At 41.2% G+C, this 20,624-nt stretch overlaps 1 protein-coding gene across 1 annotated transcript; it reads right to left on the bottom strand.

Annotated features, from left to right (window-relative positions):
* Positions 1-653: 653 nt before the first annotated feature.
* PIFO (primary cilia formation) lies at positions 654-20,621 on the bottom strand. Its single transcript, XM_046645321.1, has 8 exons — positions 20,344-20,621; positions 5,992-6,148; positions 5,776-5,812; positions 5,391-5,530; positions 4,667-4,765; positions 3,808-3,938; positions 2,217-2,334; positions 654-896 (listed from the first exon to the last, which is right to left on the bottom strand). Exons 1-8 carry the CDS (start codon positions 20,619-20,621, stop codon positions 828-830), a joined length of 1,029 nt encoding a protein of 342 aa, XP_046501277.1. The 3' UTR covers positions 654-827.
* Between the last annotated feature and the right edge of the window lie 3 nt (positions 20,622-20,624).

Raw genomic sequence — 20,624 nt, 5'->3', positions numbered from 1 at the left:
TCTAGATAAACACTCTGAATGTGGCTGCTGTGAGCACTGACCTTGATACCCCTAGATTAACCTGTAAGGCTTCAGGGGGTCATTCAGATTGAGGGGCAGACCCAATCCACTAGCTGCCCTGGGGAGTCCTCCTCATACTTCGGGCCAGGCCTGAGGAGCCAGTAGATGAGTTTATTTTCATTCATGTTACATCCCCAGTGCCTGCCACTATGGCTGACGCATGGTAGGAACTCAATATATACGATGACTGACAGACTAAATAGATGTAATGGGAAAGGGGGAAGTTTTGGTTCTGTGAGTTTTACATGAATCTTGGAAAGGCAACCAAACCAGGACCTTCCCACTCCACGCTGGGGAATTCAGAAGCTTGTAAGAGCTCCTAAAACATGCTTTTCCCTGCCTTTAAATCACTCTGTACATAGCAAGCCCAAGCAAGCCCAAACGCCATCCAAATCCTTTATATGTATAGGCCAACAGCCTCCTGTTACGAGGGGTTAGTGGCAGAACATATAAAACTGGTGCCTGGAAATTAGAGCTAGGGAGCAGGGATCCACAAGTATTTCAGTAAAATAGAGCCACCTCATAGAACACTAAATAGGAACCCTCAGATCCATCTATGTATCTATACAAGAAACCAGCACCTGGAGACAGAACACTCTGAACCAGTCTTTATGCTCTCATCCAATAGTTAGGAGACCCTTGCACCTCGCGGGGCCCCATGCTGGCAGACAAAGGGGCCACAGCAATGCAGAGGGCGAAGAGCAGCTCTGCCCTCAAGCCTGGAGAAACTGTGGTAAGGAGGAGCACGTGAAGGCAGTCACAGCTTCTCAACTGTAAAACAGGCTTAGGTAGGCCACACGGTTCCGATGCTTTCTAAAGTCTTTGTCTGTGGACAGCTGCAAGGAAAGAATATTGTCTAGGTCAACATTCTCATGAGGACTCTCTGCCTCCGGTCCTCCCAGCTGTGCAAAATGGAACTCTGCATGTTATAGCTGTTACGGCCTCACTAAACTCAATCCCACAGTAACTCAGCTGTGGTGATTCTCCCAACATATGTTTGTACATCTACTTGTGGTCATCTTACTTTGTTGTATATCATCCTAGGAATTATTTTATACTTGGTGAATCTCCAAGTATGGCTGGTAAACTTCTTGAAAACAAAGATTATATCTTTAATTCTTTTTTAAATAATGTTTGTATTTTACTTTTTGAGGAAGATTAGCTCTGAGCTAACAACTGCCGCCAATCTTGCTCTTTTTTGCTGAGGAAGACTGGTCCTGAGCTAACATCTGTGCTCATCTTCCTCTACTTTATATGTGGGACACCTGCCACAGCATGGCTTGCCAAGTGGTGCGTAGGTCTGCACCCGGGATCTGAACCGGCAAACCCCGGGCCACCCAAGCAGAACGCGCAAACTTAACTGTTGTGCCAGCGGGCCAGCCCCTATATGTTTAATTCTTGAATGTTACCCATAGGCCCTAGCATGATGATGTTAATACATTAGGCATTTAATAAATACTTGTAGAGTTAATCCAAAGTTTCACTATGAAAAAAAAAGCACCTCTGGAATTATGATAGCTAACATGCACTAGTATAATATAGGTACTGTGTTAAATGCTTTTCTACATTCTCACAATCTTTACAACCTTATCAGACTGATTCTATTATAACCATTTTGAAGATAAGAAAACTGAAGCTTAGGAAAAATTAAGTGACTTGCCCAAGATCACACAGCAAGTAACCAGTGGAGCTAGTATTTGAACTCAGGCGGTCTGGCCCCAGAATCCGTGTTTTTCCCAGAATGCTCTACACCTTCCTGATAACCTAATACTCAAGCGGTGTGATGGAAAGAGCGCTGATGCAGGAGTCATGAGATCTAGATTCAAGCTGAGCAATTTGCACAAGTCACTTAATCCATCTGAGCCTCAGTTTCCCCCTATATCATACAGAGATAATTCTCCTGTACCTACTACAGAAGATTATTTAGGGATTAAATAAGAAAATGTGACTTTGGTTCAGTCACACACACCTTTAAAAATCTAAGGAAATTGTGTAACTTTCCAAAAGGATCCCCATATGCATATACACACAAAATTGCACATATAACTTCATGGGAACAAGGCCTTCCTAAAGCTCACTCACAGACTCCCGTTTAAGAACCCTTCATACATATGTAAGTACTAATAGAGTGCTCTACGGAAGTCCAATCTTAGTACCTCAGCTTTTAGAGTTCTTTTCTGTAGACATGGAACCTGAGCCCAGTCTGGAGATCCAAATTTCATTGGCCAGGTGATTTTTTTGGGTGGCTTAGTTTCTGGGTTGTAAGCGCCAGGGCTAGAAATAAAAATACAAAACATCATATCTAATGAGTTAGTGACCACATATGAACCCCATCAGTACCACAGCTATCCCTGAACTAGTCCTAACTCCTTGGGAAAAGCAACAGACTAATTAGCTTTTTAATGTTGGGCAAGTGTGAGGTTCCTTTGCCTGTTAGTATATTTCTAATTAGGTCTCAGTGCTAAAGATATCTTGTCTTGACATCCAGTTACAATAAAAATTGACTCTAGTTTAAAAAAACATTTCCACAACTCAGTATCCTTAGCTGAGAGACCAAAAGATCCTAGAAGTGGTGAGTAACAAAAGAGATCTACCACAGTGATGAATGAGCACTGCCCACGATTTGAAAGGGGTGATAAAAGTACACTGATAATTTAATCTATCAGCAATCTAGGGACAGCAAATTAGAACCAATTAAATTTTGACAATGGGATTATTTTTTAATTGCCTTTGTTCATACCACTTTGTCTTTTGGTGTAGACTCTTTGCTGTGGTGGTGATAACACTTAGAGTGGACGTGGGGGTCAAGATTCAACACTTCCACTTCCTTACTGCAACCTTGAAAAAGTTACATTCAATTCAGTTTCTGATCCCCGGGTTTCTCTAGTAACAGAAAGACCTTGACCTTTGCCCTCCAATTCCATAGATTCTGAATGGCTTCCTAACACTGCCCTAGATCTACAAACCTTGCATACTCTAGCCCCGCCCCTTCTGCTCTGTTCCCATTTCCTCCCCGGCTCACTACACTCCAGCCATGCTAGTCGTCTTTTTTCCCTCACACCAAATCCTTCCTAATTTACAGCCTTTCCACTTGCTGTTCCTTCCGCCTGGGAAGCTCTGGGCCCAGATTTTCACAAGGCTGGCTCAGTCTTGTCCTTCTGATTTCAGATCAAGTGTCATTTCCCCAGAAAAACCTTTATTGACAATCCTTGCTAAAGTAGCCTCCGGTCTCTCACTCCGTATCATATCATTGTCCTGTTTGATTTTCTTCATAGCACATCACCAGGTCACCATACTTCCTGGTTTGTCTGTGATAGTCTTAGTTTATGTCTACTGTCTTGATATAAGTATTAATCAGGCCCCCTGTCACTCTCAGAAGTGTCCTGGTCTGACTAATAAATTATATGGTCACTTTCTTTATTACTATTGATATTTTCTTGTTTATTTGCTTCTCATCTATCTGGACTCTAGAATGTAAGTACCAAGAAATCGGGAGCCTTGTGTGATGGGTTTAATGCAAAATCTCTGGAACATGCAAAACTGCCTGGCACATTTATGAATATTTATTGAGTGAATCACTGTGATTTACAATTCTATAATGTCAGAGATCTGGAGGACAAGAGGCTGAATCTTCAAAGAAGGGTGGTTTCTTATTCGGCTGGCATGCTTTGGATGTAACCCCTTCTTGGTATTTTCTTTCCTATTGCTCTTTGTTGAAGTGCACCAGAAAAGAGGAGGCAGACATACCCAGGATCATAAGTGTCCTTTGAGCATGTCCTAAAGCGAGGCAACAAGGTATTAAATGGAGCAAAATTTTGTTTGTGTTTTTGCTCCCGAGGAGTTACTGTCTGGTACATGCCTGGGTAAGGCGTCATATCCTGTTTCCAAGAAAAAGATCAATATGTTAGAGGGTGACACAGATACATAGAAAGCTTCTAAGTAGAAAAAATCAGAATCATCCTCTTCTTGGTCATGTATCAGCTATGGTTTAACCACCTGAAGCTTAAAAACAGATCTACAGTAGGTAGAAAACCAAGATCAAGATAAGGGTGTGGTTCAGCTACCTAGAGTTACATAACGCTTAGGTTGAAGAAATAAGCCTAGGGCAGAGAACCAAGGTAACTTGTTGCAGCTGCTACCCCCACCATCCCACTCAGAGATATTTTTAGAGCCAGCATCCCTCTCCTTGAGCTTAAGTGTCAGGACAATGGCCAACAAGAGATTAGAACCCTACACTAAAGACTTTTAGACTTGAAATCCAATCACATGAAAGGGTGGAAAAGTTGGAATTTGTTTTTTAGCTGATAATATGATGCATATAAACAAAGCTTCCAGTATTTTAGCATCAGGTGTCTCAGCACTGAAGCCCTATCTTGGCACAATTTCTTCCAAGAATTGTTTTCCGCTCTCCCAGGACACTCACACACATGTGCGATGGTAATACCCAAGCTTTTCCAACAGGCTTTTTAATAGCTTTTGCCTAAATGTCTATTTTTCTTGAATTTCAGGGCATATTCTTTAGGTAACCTCCCTCTCTCTGCTTTTTGCTCTCCGATGCAAAAACATGGATCACACTAAAATGTACGCACTTTCAGCCATTTCTCACCTTATTAATTGGCTTAAACCTTACGGCTGTTCTAGCTCCAAAAGTATATCCTTTTCTACTGGTCGGGATCTTAGAGAGGTTGTATGCCAAGCCATGCATCTTTGGGTAGTATAAAAAGTAGAAAGAAAGGAAAAAAACACAGAGACCATTACAGTCATCAAAACAGAGTAACTTAGAATGTTCTTATCTGAATCTTCTCTGCAGAAGTTGCTTTTTCTTTCTTTACTCCTCTTAGCCAAGACCAGGTAAACAATTATATAAATAACGTGTAACACAGGTAACTCTGCAAAGGAATGTGGCTGGATAGGTAAATGATATTTCTCTGCCTTCCAGTGAATCCCATCCTCTGAGCCCCACAGAACTATGTTTGCTTTATACAACTGTCAGTCTGATCATATTATTTCATAAACTGACCTACCAGCACTTCAACAATCCAGGTTTGGAGTAACGGGAGGGTTTGGCATTGGTTCACAGCCCTTTGGAGGTGGGAATGGCGTGGGGACTATATGAAGCAAAGGCTTGCATTTGGTGGGGGTTCAAAGGAAGGAGCAAGGTCCTTTAATTTCTAACATTGGCCCTGACAGCTGGTTGCACATGACCAGGACCCCTTCTCATGTTGGGACCCTGAAGATCAGAAATCCCATAGAATTTTTGTTCCACAAAACTTGGGTATCCTTAGACAGCCGAGGAACTAAGACCCACCCAAGGGAAGGTGAATACTCACATCTGCCATGTAGCTTCCAGGCCCTCTGTGGGGTGCTCCCCTAAGAGGGAGAAACTTGTTCCCCAAAAAGTTTGGGGGATGGAAGTGGGGAAAGAGCTTCCTCTGTTGACACGTTCCAAAGGAGTTGTCAACCAGCGTCTCTGAAGATCAAGAGAGAGGAGAAACTCCACGTGAAGGAAGGCTGCTCTGTCTAAGTGAGCACACGGGGGACAGGCGAGATGTGGGAGGCGGAGCAAGGATTGGGTCCGACCGAGCTCTTAACAGAATCAGACCGAACTCCATGAAGGGGAGTGAACTATATCCTCCCTACTGCTTTCTCTTTCCTAGCCTCCGCACTCTTCCTCCTGCCCTCTACTCTTGACTCCTCTCCTGCAGCCCTCCTCACCTGCTTTGTTGAAGCACAGCGCCGGTGCGCCGCCAGGCTAGCATTTGTGTACTGCGTTGCCAAGGGAACGGAGGCGGGCCAGGCGAGTCCCAGCTGCGGCCCTCCCCAAGGGGAGTGGCTCCTAGCGCGCCTGCGCAGCTAGTTGGGGTGCGAGAAGAGCCACTATTGGGCCAGGAGCTCGCACCTCCCGGGCCAGGAGCTCAGGGGAGTGTGAACCCTGCAGCCGGGGTAGGGGTAGAGGGTTTGCTGGACCCGCGGCTGTAGGGCCTGCGGGGGTGAAGGGGTGGGCAGAAGGGCTTTGGAGACTGGGCCACCGGGGATGCGCTGCTGAGGCAGGGACACTGCGGTGCCGAATGCCTCGAAATCCGGGCTGCTGGGATCAGAAAGTAGACAAACGCAGCCGCTGCAGTGATGGCTGTGGGGATGGGCTCCCAGGGCAGCGCCCTAAGCAGGGGAATTGAGAATCGAGTGGAGCCTAGATAGTTCCATATTAGGCCCCTTTTAGACTCATTTTTCTTTTTCTCAAGTGTTTCCCATCAGATTGCCCCCTTCTACCCCTAAGTGGAGCACGAGGCTTTAAAAGGGCTGGAAGCCTGGAGTGGAGCAGTAAGAGTGCAGCGGAATAACAGAAGTGCTGAATAGTTTAAAAATCTTAAGCAATCGCTTAAATGTTTAAGTCCCAGTGTCCTCATCTCTAAATTAGGAATAATAATTCCTCTTTATAGGGTTGTTGAGAGAGTTAAGATAACAGGATTAAAGCCATTCAGTGCCTGGCTCCGAACTGCCAATACTTGGTAGGTGACAAATACAAGGGGTTATAATTACTGAAGATAATATCCAGCCAGCTGAGGAGCGCACTCATCCTAACCCAAGAAGAAATGTCAGGGTGTGTGTTGCCTTCTTTACCTTTGTCCTGAGTATTAACACTAACTTGCTTTCACTTGGTTTTAGGGTGGCTTTAGGAGTTGTCAGGTGTTGGAGGCAAGACCGCAGTGACTGGTCCATACTACCCTTTGGCCTCTAAGGTTGACCCTGGGGTCCACACATAGCCTGGGCTAGCACTGTCTGCCGGGATGATTTTATAGATCTTATGCAGGGTTTCCAGAAAAGGTGATACTGAATCCTAGAGGATATTTTGGAAACTTGTGGAAGCATTTTGCTTGTGAAATATTATTGGAGGTATGCTCCTGGTCAATGGACCAAGGAGGCTGGACCCTCCCTGCATTGAATTGCCCAGTCACACAGTGAATTGTCTCATGTCCTACATAACATTCAAATGTCCTGCTGGACTCTACAAAAAATAATTGGTTATGCTTGACTTTTATAATAACATTGAAAGAGTTTTTTTTTTAATAAGAAATAATGTAGAAATCCCAGTAATAATGGAGAAAGTTGTATGAGAAATAAAGCTTAAATGGAATAAAGATACGGTCTCAATTTTTTGTATAATTTACTCCAAGCATTCTCTCTACTCAAAATATAGTTGCAATAATACTGATGGTAAATAAAATGGAAAGAAATATTGGTATTGGTTTGATAATTTTCACTTTCATTAATATTTTAGATACTCACAGTGTTTTTTGAAGTCAGTGTTTATGTTATTAATGACATGAAACATGCCTTACAAAGTACTTTGAAAATATGGCAACCCATTGCCTTGTTGGTAGACTGGTTTGCTTCAGACTAATCCTCCAGCTGAGAAAAGACAGAAAACCTGGGCTAAATAAAATATGTATGTTTGAAGATGTCAGGGATATACTAAGGAAGAAAGAACACGCAGGGCCAAGATCCCAGAGAGAGGGGAAGTCCAAAGTGGTAAGCCCAACAGATGGTGCTATTGTCCCCTTTGAATATGTGCTAATTAAAAAGCTAGCTGAGAAGAAGAAGATTTGCACAGAACTTTGGACAGACAGTCTCTGAAAGCTGGGGAACAAAAATTAGGTTGGCCATGGAAGCATGACTGGAAAACACCATGGGCTTTTAGTTGGGACCCTAAAGAGATAAACCCTAGGAATAAGGGTAAATAAGAAATAGACCAGCTTAAAAAAGACCCTGAAGTCCAGCTTTGTATCAATTCAGTCCTCAACTGCATTGAGGTAATCTGCTTCTAACCTAACTGCCTACCAGAAACAAAAGTGAATCAAGTCTGAATATGACATCATCCAGAGCCTCAACTAATTTTTATAATTTTTTTTGTGAAAAATGTTGGACGTTCAATATAAAACAACCACTCATGGAAAAAAAAAACGAGTAGGAAGAAATCCAAAGAAATCCAGAGATTGGAGTTCTCAAACATGAACTTTAAAATAATTGTTCTTGCCTTGAGACTTTGGATGATGCCTCAAGACTGCAGGGTGGACATAGGAAGCAAAAGGGAAGCAAGGATACATGCGATCATGAAGCAAATTCTTGGCTTCTGAGGTAAGAGGCTAAAAGAAAAAGATAGATTAGTCTCTAAAATCAAAGTTGATAAAGATCCCAGTGTACTCAAGAAAAGAGAAGTTTTCCCCATCAATCTTCCTGTTTATGTCACTAATTTAACATACAGCTGGGCCCGCATATATCCTGATTGATACAAGTTTATCAGCTTTTCATTAAAGCCAATCCAAATATAGTACCATCAAAGATGGGCTGTCTGTCTTCTGCATGTATTTCCTGTATAACCAATTGTGTAATGGTAAAATTGAGAAGTTAAGGCAGAATTTCAAGTATCTCTAAGAATTGTCAAGGATCCAATGTTTGAATGATGATCATGCACAAAGGAATGTATGCAGGTGAGTTCTTAGTACAGAAGAATACTTAGACAAAGTTTTATATTGTGGCCACTTTTGATGAAGACTTTAAGAATTCAGCAGTTCCCATCATGTACATTTCTAACCATAGTTATGACATCAAGAGGATGCCTGATGTTTACGGAGACTATCAGTTATAGCTTTATGAGACAGTTATCTGCTTTTTTTATTTGACTGTATGTGAGGTCATTAGAAGAATAATTATTCCGGGAAACCACCTGCTCTGTTGCAATGGTCTAATTGAGTGGGGATAAGTAGATTCAATTTTTGGTATAATGTTTTAAAAAGATTTTTATCTCACTTAAAAATTTGTTGGATTAAATAATAATAAATTAGTTCAGCAAAGGGTATAAAGCTGATAATTTTATTCAAGACATTAAATGACAAGGTGGAGAATTTTAGAAGAAATAAAAAAGAATCAAATAAAAGTTGTAGAAATAAAAAGTTCCATTACTGAAAGTAAAAACTCAACATGTGGATTTAACAACAGATTATAAAAGCTGAAAAAAAGAAGGAATGAAATGGAAAATGAATCAGAAAAAAGTACTCAGACTGAAGCTTGGAGACACAAAAGGACAGAAAATACAGAAAAAAATTGCAAGAGACAGATGAGAAACAATGACAAGGTCTAACACACAAATATTTGGAATTCCACATGGAATGGAGGAGAGAGAATGTGGTAGATACATGAATTGAAGAGATAATGGCTGAGAATATTTCAGAACTGATGAAAAACAAGGAACTAGGGATTAACAAATGCTGTAATCTCAAGCAAGACAAATAAAAAGAAAATCTTACTTGATCATATTATAGTTAAAAACTAATACAAACCAAAAAGAGAAAATTCTTGAAATCAGCCGGACAAAAAAGGCATGTTACATTTAAAGAAGCAACAATAAGCCTTATAGCTGACTTTTCAATAGAAACAACAGAAGCCAGGAGACAACGGAATAGTATCTTTAAGTGCCAAAGAAACAACAGTAAAAGGATGAAATACATGTTCCATATGAAGACTAACAAATAGAAAGTGAATGTATGTATACCAAGACAATCAAGGATATGAGGGAAAGAGAGACACTGAAGAATTATTCTGAATTGAAGAATATTGATGAAACATGACGATTTAATGCAACACATATTCCTGGATAGGATCCTGCATGAGATAGGAAAGATGTTGTTGGGACAGTTGGAAAATTTGAATAGGGTCTGTGAGTTTAATGGTAGGGTTGCATCAATGTTAATTTTCAGATTAGTAGCCTTGTATGGTCTTAATGTAGGAGAGAATCTCTGGGAGAGTTACACAAGAGCTTTTAGGGAGGATGGGGCATCATGTCAGAATCACATATGTATATATGTATGTCATGTATATATATAGATATGGAGAGAAAGAGAAAGAGGGAGAGAGGGAAAAGTAACATGAACAATTGGGGAATTTGGGTGAAAGGGATAAGGGCATTCTTTGTACTGTTGTTGCAACTTTTCTTTAGGTTTGAAACTGTTTCAAAATAATAATTAAAAAATATACCATTAGGTGAATGAGAAAACAAGCCAAGATATGGGAGAAGGTATGAGCAAAAAAGCATCTAGACCTGCAATGTCCAATGCAGTAGCCACTACTCATGTGTAACTATGAAGCACTTGAAATGTGGTTAGTAAAAGTTGAGATGTGTACAAGTGTAAAACACACACCGGATTTTAAAGACTTAGAATGAAAACAAGAGTTCAAAACATCTCATTAATAAATTTTACATTGGTTACATATTGAAATGATAGTATTTTGTATATATTGGGTTAAATAAAACAAGTATTAAAATTATCTTCAAATGTTTCTTTTTTGCAGAGGAAGATTTGCCCTGAGCTAACATCTGTGCCAATCTTCCTCTATTTTGTATGTGGGTTGCCACCGTGGTATGGTTGCCAATGAGTGGTATAGGTCCACACCTGGGAACCTAACCTAGGCCACCAAAGTGAAGCACACCAAACTTTAACCATTAGGCTGTGGGGCTGGCCCCTCCTTTTACTCTTTTTAAATGTGACTATTAGAAAATTTAAAATTAAACACATTGCTCACATTATATTGCCATTGGATAGGACTGATAAAAAAAAGTGGCATAAAAAATGAGTAAAAGACTTGAACGGGCACCTCAGGAAAAAGAATATCCAGAGATTACTGGGAAGATAGCAGCATAGGAGGACTCTGAACTCACTCCCTGCCATAGACATGACAAATTTACAGCTACTCTTAGAACAATTAACCCTGAGAGAGAACCAGAAATTGGATAAAAGAACCCCCACAAAAATGTAGTGTTGATTGAGGTGGAAGAGGCAGAAATACCTTTCTGGAGATGAAAAGCCACATTCCAGCCATGGTGCTTTGTGACTGGGAGCAATCTTAAGGTAGGAAGCTTTCCCTGGAGGAGTAGGGGATCTGAGCAGATGAGCTTTGCCATAATAAACAGCTTTTGAACTCAGCACAACTGAGATGAGTATCATAATATCTAGCTTTGCTGGCTATTAACAACAAGGGGGAATACCCCCAGAAAAGCTATTGAACGTAAGAGAAAGAAAAGCCTGCTCTTAAATGGCCCACACACAAATTCACACATCCTGGAAAGCAACACAAAATCACCAGAAAGAAAGTTGCACAGTTGTTTGGTGAAAGAGACTCACTTGATGGTCTCTGGGTGCATCTCAAGGAGGCAGGAGGCAGTTGGGATCACCTCCCGAGGGACTGAGACATTGATGGCAGCCCTTATTGTGACCTAGTATAGGCATGCTGAAACAGACACTGGCAGGAGCCATTGGAGTTCTTCCCCTGGCCTGTTAGCACAGGAGTCTGCCCCACCCACCAGAACACCAATTTAATCCAGCTCAGTTAGGACAGGCAGCCCATCCTAGGGAGTGGCTCCACCCACCAGCAAGCCCTCAGGCAACTTGTGGACCTACATAGGTAGGGTGTGGGGGACCTGTTCAGCAGGGTGAATGAGTTTGCTTCAGTGGGGTGGGGTATGCACATGGGGCAGGACTGCATTGACAGAGTGCATGGGCCTGCAGGTGGTGGAGCTTGTCAGCTGTAGCAGACTTGTGCTTCTTAAACACCTACATAGGGGATCTGCTACACATTCCAAAGCCTGAAAATATTGTGTGATGCCATGCCTGGGGCCAGCCCCACCAAGCTGCACTCCTGAGAGAGCTGACAACAGCCTCTACAGCAATTGTGAGCTCCTGAGCCTAGCAACCAGCCACGCTGGGGGTATACTCACTCAACATAAAAACTGCAAGAGAAATGTGCTGTTAGACCTTGCAGCCAACTGTGCTGGGTCTGCACTGCCCAATAAGGTGACTGAAGGGCCTATGGCAGCCACACATAGCTGAGTGTTATGACCAGCCAGCCAGGGGGACAGCCTACTTTTGCTGTGCACCAGCAGTAAGAGCAATACTTCCATAACACACAGGGGACACTTTTGGAACATTTGGAACTGGTGACAAGAGGGAAGCACATTGCTGGGCCTCATAAGGAATCTCTTACATAAGGCCCCTTTTCCAAGATTGGGAGACATAGCTGATCTACCTAACAAGTAGATATAAGCACAGAGAAATAGACATAAGGAGACAAAGGAATGTGTTCTAAATAAGGGAACAGGACAAATCCTCAGGAAAAGAACTAAAAGAAACCAAGATAAACAATCTACCTGATAAAGAGTACAAACTAATAGTCATAAGGATGCTCATTGATCTTGGAAGAAGAATAGATGAATACAGTGAGAACTTCAACAAAGAGCTGGAAAATATAAAAAGAACCAATCAGAACTGAAGAATACAATAATGGAAATGAAAAATTCACTCGAGGGAATCAATAATGGAGCAGATGATACAGAAGAAAGGATCAGTGAGCTGGACAAGAGACTAGAGGAAATCACCCAAGTAGAACATAAAAAAGAAAAAAGAATTAAAAGAATGAGGACAGTCTAAGAGACCTCTGGGACAAGATCAAGAATACTAACATAGGTGTCCCAGAAGGAGAAGAGGGTGACAAAGGGGCAGAGAATCTATTTGAAGATATAATAGCTGAAAACTTTCCTAACCTAAGGAAGGAAACAGACATCCAGGTACAGGAAGCACAGAGAGCACCAAACAAGATGAACTGGAGGAGGCCCACACCAAGACACACTGTAATCAAAATGTAAAAGCCAAAAGAGAAAGGCAACAACTTACATACAAATGAAACCACATAAAGCTATCAGCTAACTTCTTAGCAGAAATCTTATAGGCTAGAACGGAGTGGCACAATATGTTTAAAGTGCTGAAAGGAAAAAACCTATAGGCAAGAATACTCTACCCAGTGAGGTCATCTTTCAGAGTGGAAGGGGAGATAAAGAGTTTTCCAGACAAGCAAAAACTGAAGGAGTTTATCACCAATAAAGAAGCCTTTCAAGAACTGGTAAAGGGTCTTAAGTGGAAAAGAAAAGACCACAAATAGGAATTAGAAAATTATCAAAGAAAAATAAATAAAAACAGTGGTGAAAGCAAATATTTAGTAAAGGTAGCAGATCAACCATCTAGGAAGCTAATATGAAGGTAAAAAGACAAAAGTACTAAAATTATCTATTTCCATGATAAGAGGTTAATAGACACATATACACAAAAGAAAGAGGTAACATATGGTATCAGAAACATAAAATGTTGGAGGAGGGGAGTAAAAGAGAAGAGCTTTTAATAAGAGGTCAAACTTATGAGACCATCAACTTAATAAAAGTTGCTATTTACATAGGTTATTGTATATGAACCTCACGGTAACTGCAAACCAGAAACTTATAATAAATACACAAAAAATTGAGAACGGAACCCAAACGTAATACTAAAGGAAGCAATCAAACCACAAGGGGAGAGAGCAAGAAGAGAAGAAAGGAACAGTGAAGAACTACTAAAACATCCAGAAAAAAAAGTAACAAAATTGCAATAAGTGCATCCTTGTCAACAGTTACTTTAAATGTCAATGGACTAAAGGCTCCAATCAAAAGACATAGGATGGGGGGCTGGCCCCGTGGCCAAGTGGTTAAGTTTGCGCACTCCGCTGCAGGTAGCCCAGTGTTTTGTTGGTTCGAATCCTGGGCGTGGACATGGCACTGCTCATCAAACCACGCTGAGGCAGCGTCCCACATGCCACAACTAAGGACCCACAACAAAGAATATACAACCATGTACGGGGGGGCTTTGGAGAGAAAAAGGAAAAAAATAAAATCTTAAAAAAAAAGACATAGGATGGTTGATTGGATAAAAAAACAAGACTCACATATAAGTTGCATACAAGAGACACACTTCATACCTAAAGACACTCACAAACTGAAAGGGAAGGGATGCAAAAAGATACTCCATGAAAATGGCAATGAAAAGAAAGCTGGGGTAGCAATACTTGTATAAGACAAAATAGACTTTAAAACAAAAATGTAACAAGAGACAAAGAAGGGCACTACATAATGATAAAGGGAACAATACAACAAAAGCATATAACACTTGTAAATATCTATGCACTCAACGTAGGAGCACCTAAATATATAAAGCAATTATTAAAAGACATAAAAATAGAAATAGACAGGAACACAATAATAGCAGGGGACTCTAACACTCCACTTACATCAATGGATAGATCACCCAAAGAGAAGATCAATAAGGAAACATTGACCATAAATGACACATTAGACCAGATGGACTTAATAGATATATATAGAACATTCTATCCAAAAACCACAGAATATGGATTCTTTTCAAACGCACATGGAGCATTCTCCAGGATAGATCAAACACTAGGCCACAAAACAAGTGTCAACAAATTAAAGAAGATTGAAATAATACCAAGCATCTTTTCTGACCACAATGCTATGAAACTAGAAATCAACTACAGGAAGAAAACAGGAAAAGCCACTAGTTAGGGAAATGCAAAACAAAACTACAATGAGATGTCACCTCACACCCATCAGAATGGCTATAATTAACAAGACAAGAAATAACAAGTGTTGGAGAGGATGTGGAGAAAAGGTAACTCTCACACACTGCTTGTGGGAATGCAAAGTGGTGCAGTCACTATGGAAAACAGTATGGAGATTCCTCAAAAATTAAGGATAGAAATACTCTATGATCCAGCTATTCCACTGCTGGGTATTTATCCAAAGAACATGAAAACATAAGTGCATAAAGGGATATGCACCCCTATATTCATTGCAGCATTATTCACAATAGCCAAGACTTGGAAACAATCTAAGTACCCATTAAGGGATGAATAAGGAAGATGTGGTATATATACACAATGGAATATTACTCAGCTATCAAAAAAGATGAAATCTTGCCATTTGCGACAGCATGGATGGACCTTGAAGGTATTATGCTAAATGAAATAAGTCAGAGGGAGAAAGTTAGATACCATACGATCTCACTCATAAATAGAAAATAAAAACAACAACAACATCAAACAAACACACAGATTCAGAGATTAGATTGGCGGTTACCAGATGGGAAGAGGGGAGAGAGGGGGGACAAAGGTGTGACTGCACACATGTGCAGGGTGATGGATGGCAATTAGTCTTTGAGTGGTGAACATGAGGTAGTCTACACAGAAACTGAAATATAATGATGTATGCCTGAAATTTATGTAATGTTATAAACCAATCTTATGTCAATAAAACATTAATAAAAAGAAGAAAGAAAAAAAGGAATATCCAAATGACCAGGGGCCAGCCCGGTGGCGCAGCAGTTAACTTCACACCTTCTGCTTCTTGGTGGCCCTGGGTTCACTGGTTCGAATTCCAGGTGCGGACATGGCACTGCTTGGCAAGCCATGCTGTGGTAGGCATCCCACATAGAAAGTAGAGGAAGATGGGCATGGATGTTAGCTCAGGGCCAGTCTTCCTCAGCAAAAAAGAGGAGGATTGGCAGCAGATGTTAGCTCAGGGCTAATCTTCCTCAAAAAATAAAAAACCCCAAAAAGCAAAATGACCAGTAAACATATGAAAAATGATCACCTTCAGTAGTCATAAAGGAAATGCAAATTAAAAATACAATTTTACCCACCTGATGGCTAAAATTATAAAGATGACTAGCACTTAGTACTGCTATCTTTTAGTGTAAGTGTAAATGGATACATTCGCTTTGGAAAACTCTTTGGTGGTATTTACTGAAGCTGAACACAGACCTCCCTATGACATAATCATTTCTACTCCTGGGCATTTACTCAGCAGGAATGCATCCAATTGTGTTCCAAAAGACTTGTACAAGAACATTCAAAGTAGCATTATCCATAAGAGTCTCAAACTGGAACAACCAAATGTCCATTAACAGTAAAACAGAAAAAAATGTAGACTAGTCATACAAAGGAATACTATATAGCAATTAAAATGGACAAAATCCTGCACATGTAGTATTATAGATTAATCTCACAATGTTGAATGAAATAACTTAGACATGAACATTTACACACTGCATGAATAAATTTACATATGGTTCAAAAAGAGGCAAAACTAATCGACGTGATAGAAATCAGAATGGGTGGACCTTTGTAAAGGAGGGTGGAAGTAGCATCTGCGAGGGAACGTGAGGAGGGCTTTCAGAGCGACAGCGATGCTCCATTTCTTTAAGTGGGTACTGCTTACAACGAGTCCACCTTGCGTATTGCATTAATTTGTTCATATTATTATGATTTGGGCCTTTTTTGGTATGCATGATAGACCAATAAAATAGTGTATTTTAAAAAATCTGGCAACTCTAGAGGAAGCACATTAACATTATTTACTTACTTCTTTTCAGGTATAACATAGTCACATCCCTTTCCTTTTTTTTACTTCGATGGTTTGTAATTTGTCGAGTATTAACCCTATTTTAACTAAAGCTATTTACCTTTTTCTGTCATCAGAAACCAGTAAGTCTGGAGTGTTATTGATTCTCCTAACACTAGTCTTTGTTCTGGTGTCCACTTATAACTCTGCTCCTTTATTTTCCTAAACTGTATGGAATGACATTTAACCTTCTCTCTTAATTCTAGACTTACTCATTATATGGTGCAAACACCTGACCACTTCATTGTCTCCTCAAGTAGTCATATCTGAGCACTTATATCTTGTTACGTTATTAGGAATTATTTTTTCTCCTTTACATTACAATTATGGCATTACATTGTTTGTGAAATTATGTGTGGTAGGTTATGCTATCCATGAATTTAATTTTAGGATAATAAAGGAGGTGTTACAAAATAATTCGTTACTCAAAGCAAGACTTGGGTTTGAGTAGGATTGAGAACTCCAATCCAGAGAATAGAGATTCTGCTGGAGGACGGGTGTGTCTTGAGAATGGAGACAGAGGAGAGGAAAATAACTTTCTAAATCCCACTTTCCAGACTTTCTTAAATACCAGCCTCTCTCATCTGATGGTAGAGGAATGAACACAGGCTTTTAAGCCCCTCAGAACTGGTTTCCAACAGGTACTGGTCTGTCATTCACTAGCTACATGACATTGTGGAAGTTAAGCTACCTGAGCCTTGGTTCATCTATAAAATGGCACTAATCATCTCTTCCCTCTTAGGGCTGCCATGAGAATTTAGGAGATAACACAGGACAAATATTGCACAGCAAGTGACTAATCTATAATTGTTATTTAACAAGTGTTAATGCACTTCCAGTCTGCCACCTCCATGCCCAGGGCTACGGCCAACTCCATGGGTACCTTTGTGCAAATAAAAAAATGGTGCCCTTTCATCTGAATGAGTGCCACCCTTGTGAAGGCTCATGACTTGGTGAGAGGAGCACTGCCTCCATCCCTGCCTGGATCAGGGCCATTAGGTAATCCTGTGCACACAACCCCCCTTTCCACTAAGACTCCGGTAGTGAAGGATCAGTTTTCATACATGTACTGGAGTCCAAGAACATGATTACCATTAGGAAAGTTCCAAAGGAATGGCTGGGTCAGGCGTGGTGTGAATTTTTTGTCCGTCGTGTTCTCAGGTAGATGCCATGGATTTTGAAGATCTCCAAGAAGCTCTGGACCAGAGCTCTCTCTCAGAGGGACTTTCAATAAGGCTGATCCTCTCATATCATATCTCCATGAGTCACCGCTCTCATAAGTGGACTTTAACCAGGAAAATGAAGGGTGTAACTAAGACTGGCTGCTAAACAACAGCCCCACCCTTGGAGTCCTCCTTCAAGTCATTGTGACATTGCCTTCTGTGAGGCAACACTGTGATGTAAAGGAAGCCAGAAAGGCCCAATCAGCTCTGCTAATTATTAACTACCTGATCTTAGGCAAGTTTTCCTCACAAGATCTTAATGTCCTCACCTGTAACATGAGGACAATATTCACCATGCAGGTGATAACCTATATAAAGTACCTAGTCCAATGCTTGGGATACTCAACTTGTTAGTTCCTATCACCCTTCCTGCCTTCATTGATTTATTCATTCAACCAGTACTTATTAAACTCTTGTAATATGCTGAGTATTGCCCTAGGCAGGAATAAAGCAGTGAACAGAAATCCTTGTTCTCATAAAGGTTAATTCTAGTAGGGGAGGCAGACAATAAAAGAGGTAAATACGTAAAATGTATGGTATATCAGGCATTGATAGGTGCCAAGGAAAAACAAAGGAAGCACAGAAGGGGAGAAGGAGAACGGGGGTTTCAACTTTAAATTGCATGGCCAGGAATGGCCTCATTCAGAAGGTGGCTTTGAGGAACGGCCTGAAGGAAGTGAGGTAGAAAGTCAAATGGAAATCTGGGGAAAGAATATTCTAGTTTGTACAAAGGCCCTGAGGCAGTAACAAGCCCGGACTATTGCAGAAACAGTACAAACAGACCAACATGGTTAAACGGAGGGAGTGAGAAGAGCCTTAGGAGGTGAGGATAGAGCAGTCATGGGGACTGGATTGTGCCTGTCCTCTTTCTGTACACAGTAGGTACACAGTAAACACTCATTTTTGTATGACTAATAAATATGTAAATGTAGCAGGAAAAATGGGGGGTCACCAGTCTTTTTTAGGCTGCAGTAATTTCTGCATTCTAGAAATGGTGACAGAATTTATCTTTGTGGGAAAATAATAGCACTGGAAAAGGCATTAGTCTGGGAAACCACTTTGATCTAGCTACTGGCCACTATGTTATTCAAAGACGCTTTTCCTCAAAGTCAACAGCCTCTTTCCTGTCCTTCACCGAGTGCAGTGCCCCACGGCCTCACATCCCTTCCTTGGTGTTTATTTTCCTTAATCGTGACCTACACGGGAAATTCCTTCCTAAAAGACTACCCCAAATTTCTATGCTCTATTTTATTCCAGACTTCATCATTCTTTGGCTAGAAATGTAATTACATTAGTAAATACCCAATTTTACCTACTCTTGCCTTCACCTGCTCATTGAGGACGCTAATCTCCATGTCTATGTCTTCAATCTCCAAGGCATGTCACGTAAGTGCTCAGAAGTCAATACATCAGCTACAATCACCATAAGTGCTATTTTCCCATGTTTTGTAACCCAATTCCAGCCCCATCTCATCCATGTTGAATTTAGATCATGTCACTACCCCTCCATCTCTGCGATAGCCCTCCAATGGCTTCACAGAATAAAATCCAAACTTCTAACCATGTTTCAGGACCTTGCTTGATCTGACCCCAGCCTATTTCTTCCTGTGCCCAATACCTCATGGTAACACTGGTCTTCTTTTTTCTAACATACACGCTCATTTCCACCTCAAGGACTTTGTACTTATTGCACCTCAGCCTGAAATAGACTTTTCCTAGATCTCAAAATGACTGGCTGTTCTTGAATGTCAAGGCTCATCTCACAGGGGACCTCCCCAGAGAGGGCTTCCTGGACTGCCCAAACTCAGGTACGCTCCTCCCCTGGTGACTTTCTGTCACTGTTTCACTTTCTGCACTTCTTCGTTTGCCTGTTTATGGCCTATCACTCCCACCAGCAAAATATAATCCTTGTAAGGGTGGATTTACCACTATATCTTGAATAACTAGAACGTTACCTGGCGCATAGTAAATAATCAATAAGGGTGTGAGCTTATGAATGGTCACTACACAGAAAACTGCTTGTGTTTCATCACCACCACCGGTGATGCCATCTACCCTGAGAACGCTGAGGTCTGTGTCAAGGGAGGCAATAAAACGTTGTAGTTAGGATTGTGAGCTCGGGAGCCAGCCTGCCTGGCTTTGGAACTGGCTCTGCAATTTATTAGCTGTGTGATGCTGGGCAGGTTTCCTAATTCCTCTGCGCTTCAGTTTCCTGGAATTAGTATTATCTTCCTCACAAGGTTGCTGGGAGAATTAAATAAGAAATTACAAGTAAAACACTTAGAGTTTGACATACAGTAAGCATGCCGGAAAAAATAGGAGACATTATATTCTTATTATATTAGTTAAGATTCTTTTAGTTGGAAATAAACGAAACAAACATAAACCAGCTTAAGCAGCAAAGAGGAATTTGTTATATAGTTATAAGGGTGCTTCACAGAACCCAAAGGGAGAAATGCATCTGGGCCCCAGGGAAGAGCTAGAATTAAGAGTTGGAAAGCCATCGGTAAGTGTTGTCTCTCTCCGTCTTGCATCATGGCTTTTCTCTGTAGCTCTCCTTTAGTCTTATTGCTCTGCATCCAGGGCAACTTTCCCTTCTCAGTCTCTCACTATAGCCCCTGAGCTTGCATATTACAGGCCAAGCCACTCTCAGGGACTGACAGCCATTCCTTGTTCTCTGTTGCAGATTCCAAGGGGTAATAATCTGATTGGCCCTCTTGAGTCTACCGTCGACCCCAGTCAATCAGCCAAGCCAGGGGAGGAGACACAGTACAAACACAGCAGGTGGTGACCACCGCTATGGTTTCAATGATGGTGGCGGTCTCCTGAGAAAGGGATACTGCTGGCCCAAGGGCTGGACAGACACCCCAAAAGGAGTCCACTGCACAGATCTTCCCAAAGCTGCCAATCCAAGAGGCGCTGGACCAGATCTGAGACCTCAGTAGATGTAAAGAGAATGCCCTGGCCTTCTTCTCCTTGAACAAGCCTGTGCCCCCAAGCCCCATGGA

This window comes from Equus quagga, chromosome 18 (genome assembly GCF_021613505.1).
Source record: "Equus quagga isolate Etosha38 chromosome 18, UCLA_HA_Equagga_1.0, whole genome shotgun sequence".
NCBI lineage: Eukaryota > Metazoa > Chordata > Mammalia > Perissodactyla > Equidae > Equus > Equus quagga.
Note: the sequence above shows the minus strand (reverse complement) of the source record. Positions and strands in the feature narration are given on the sequence as shown.

Excerpts from the sequence above, each read along its gene's own strand:
- PIFO (XM_046645321.1), bottom strand. The coding sequence starts at position 20,621 with ATGGGGCTTGGGGGCACAGGCTTGTTCAAGGAGAAGAAGGCCAGGGCA. Across the intron at positions 5,813-5,991 it reads ACCCCTACCCCGGCTGCAGG|CCTGGCGGCGCACCGGCGCT; the intron begins GTTCACACTCCC and ends CACAAATGCTAG. Across the intron at positions 897-2,216 it reads AAAGAACTCTAAAAGCTGAG|CTGTCCACAGACAAAGACTT; the intron begins GTACTAAGATTG and ends CTTTCCTTGCAG.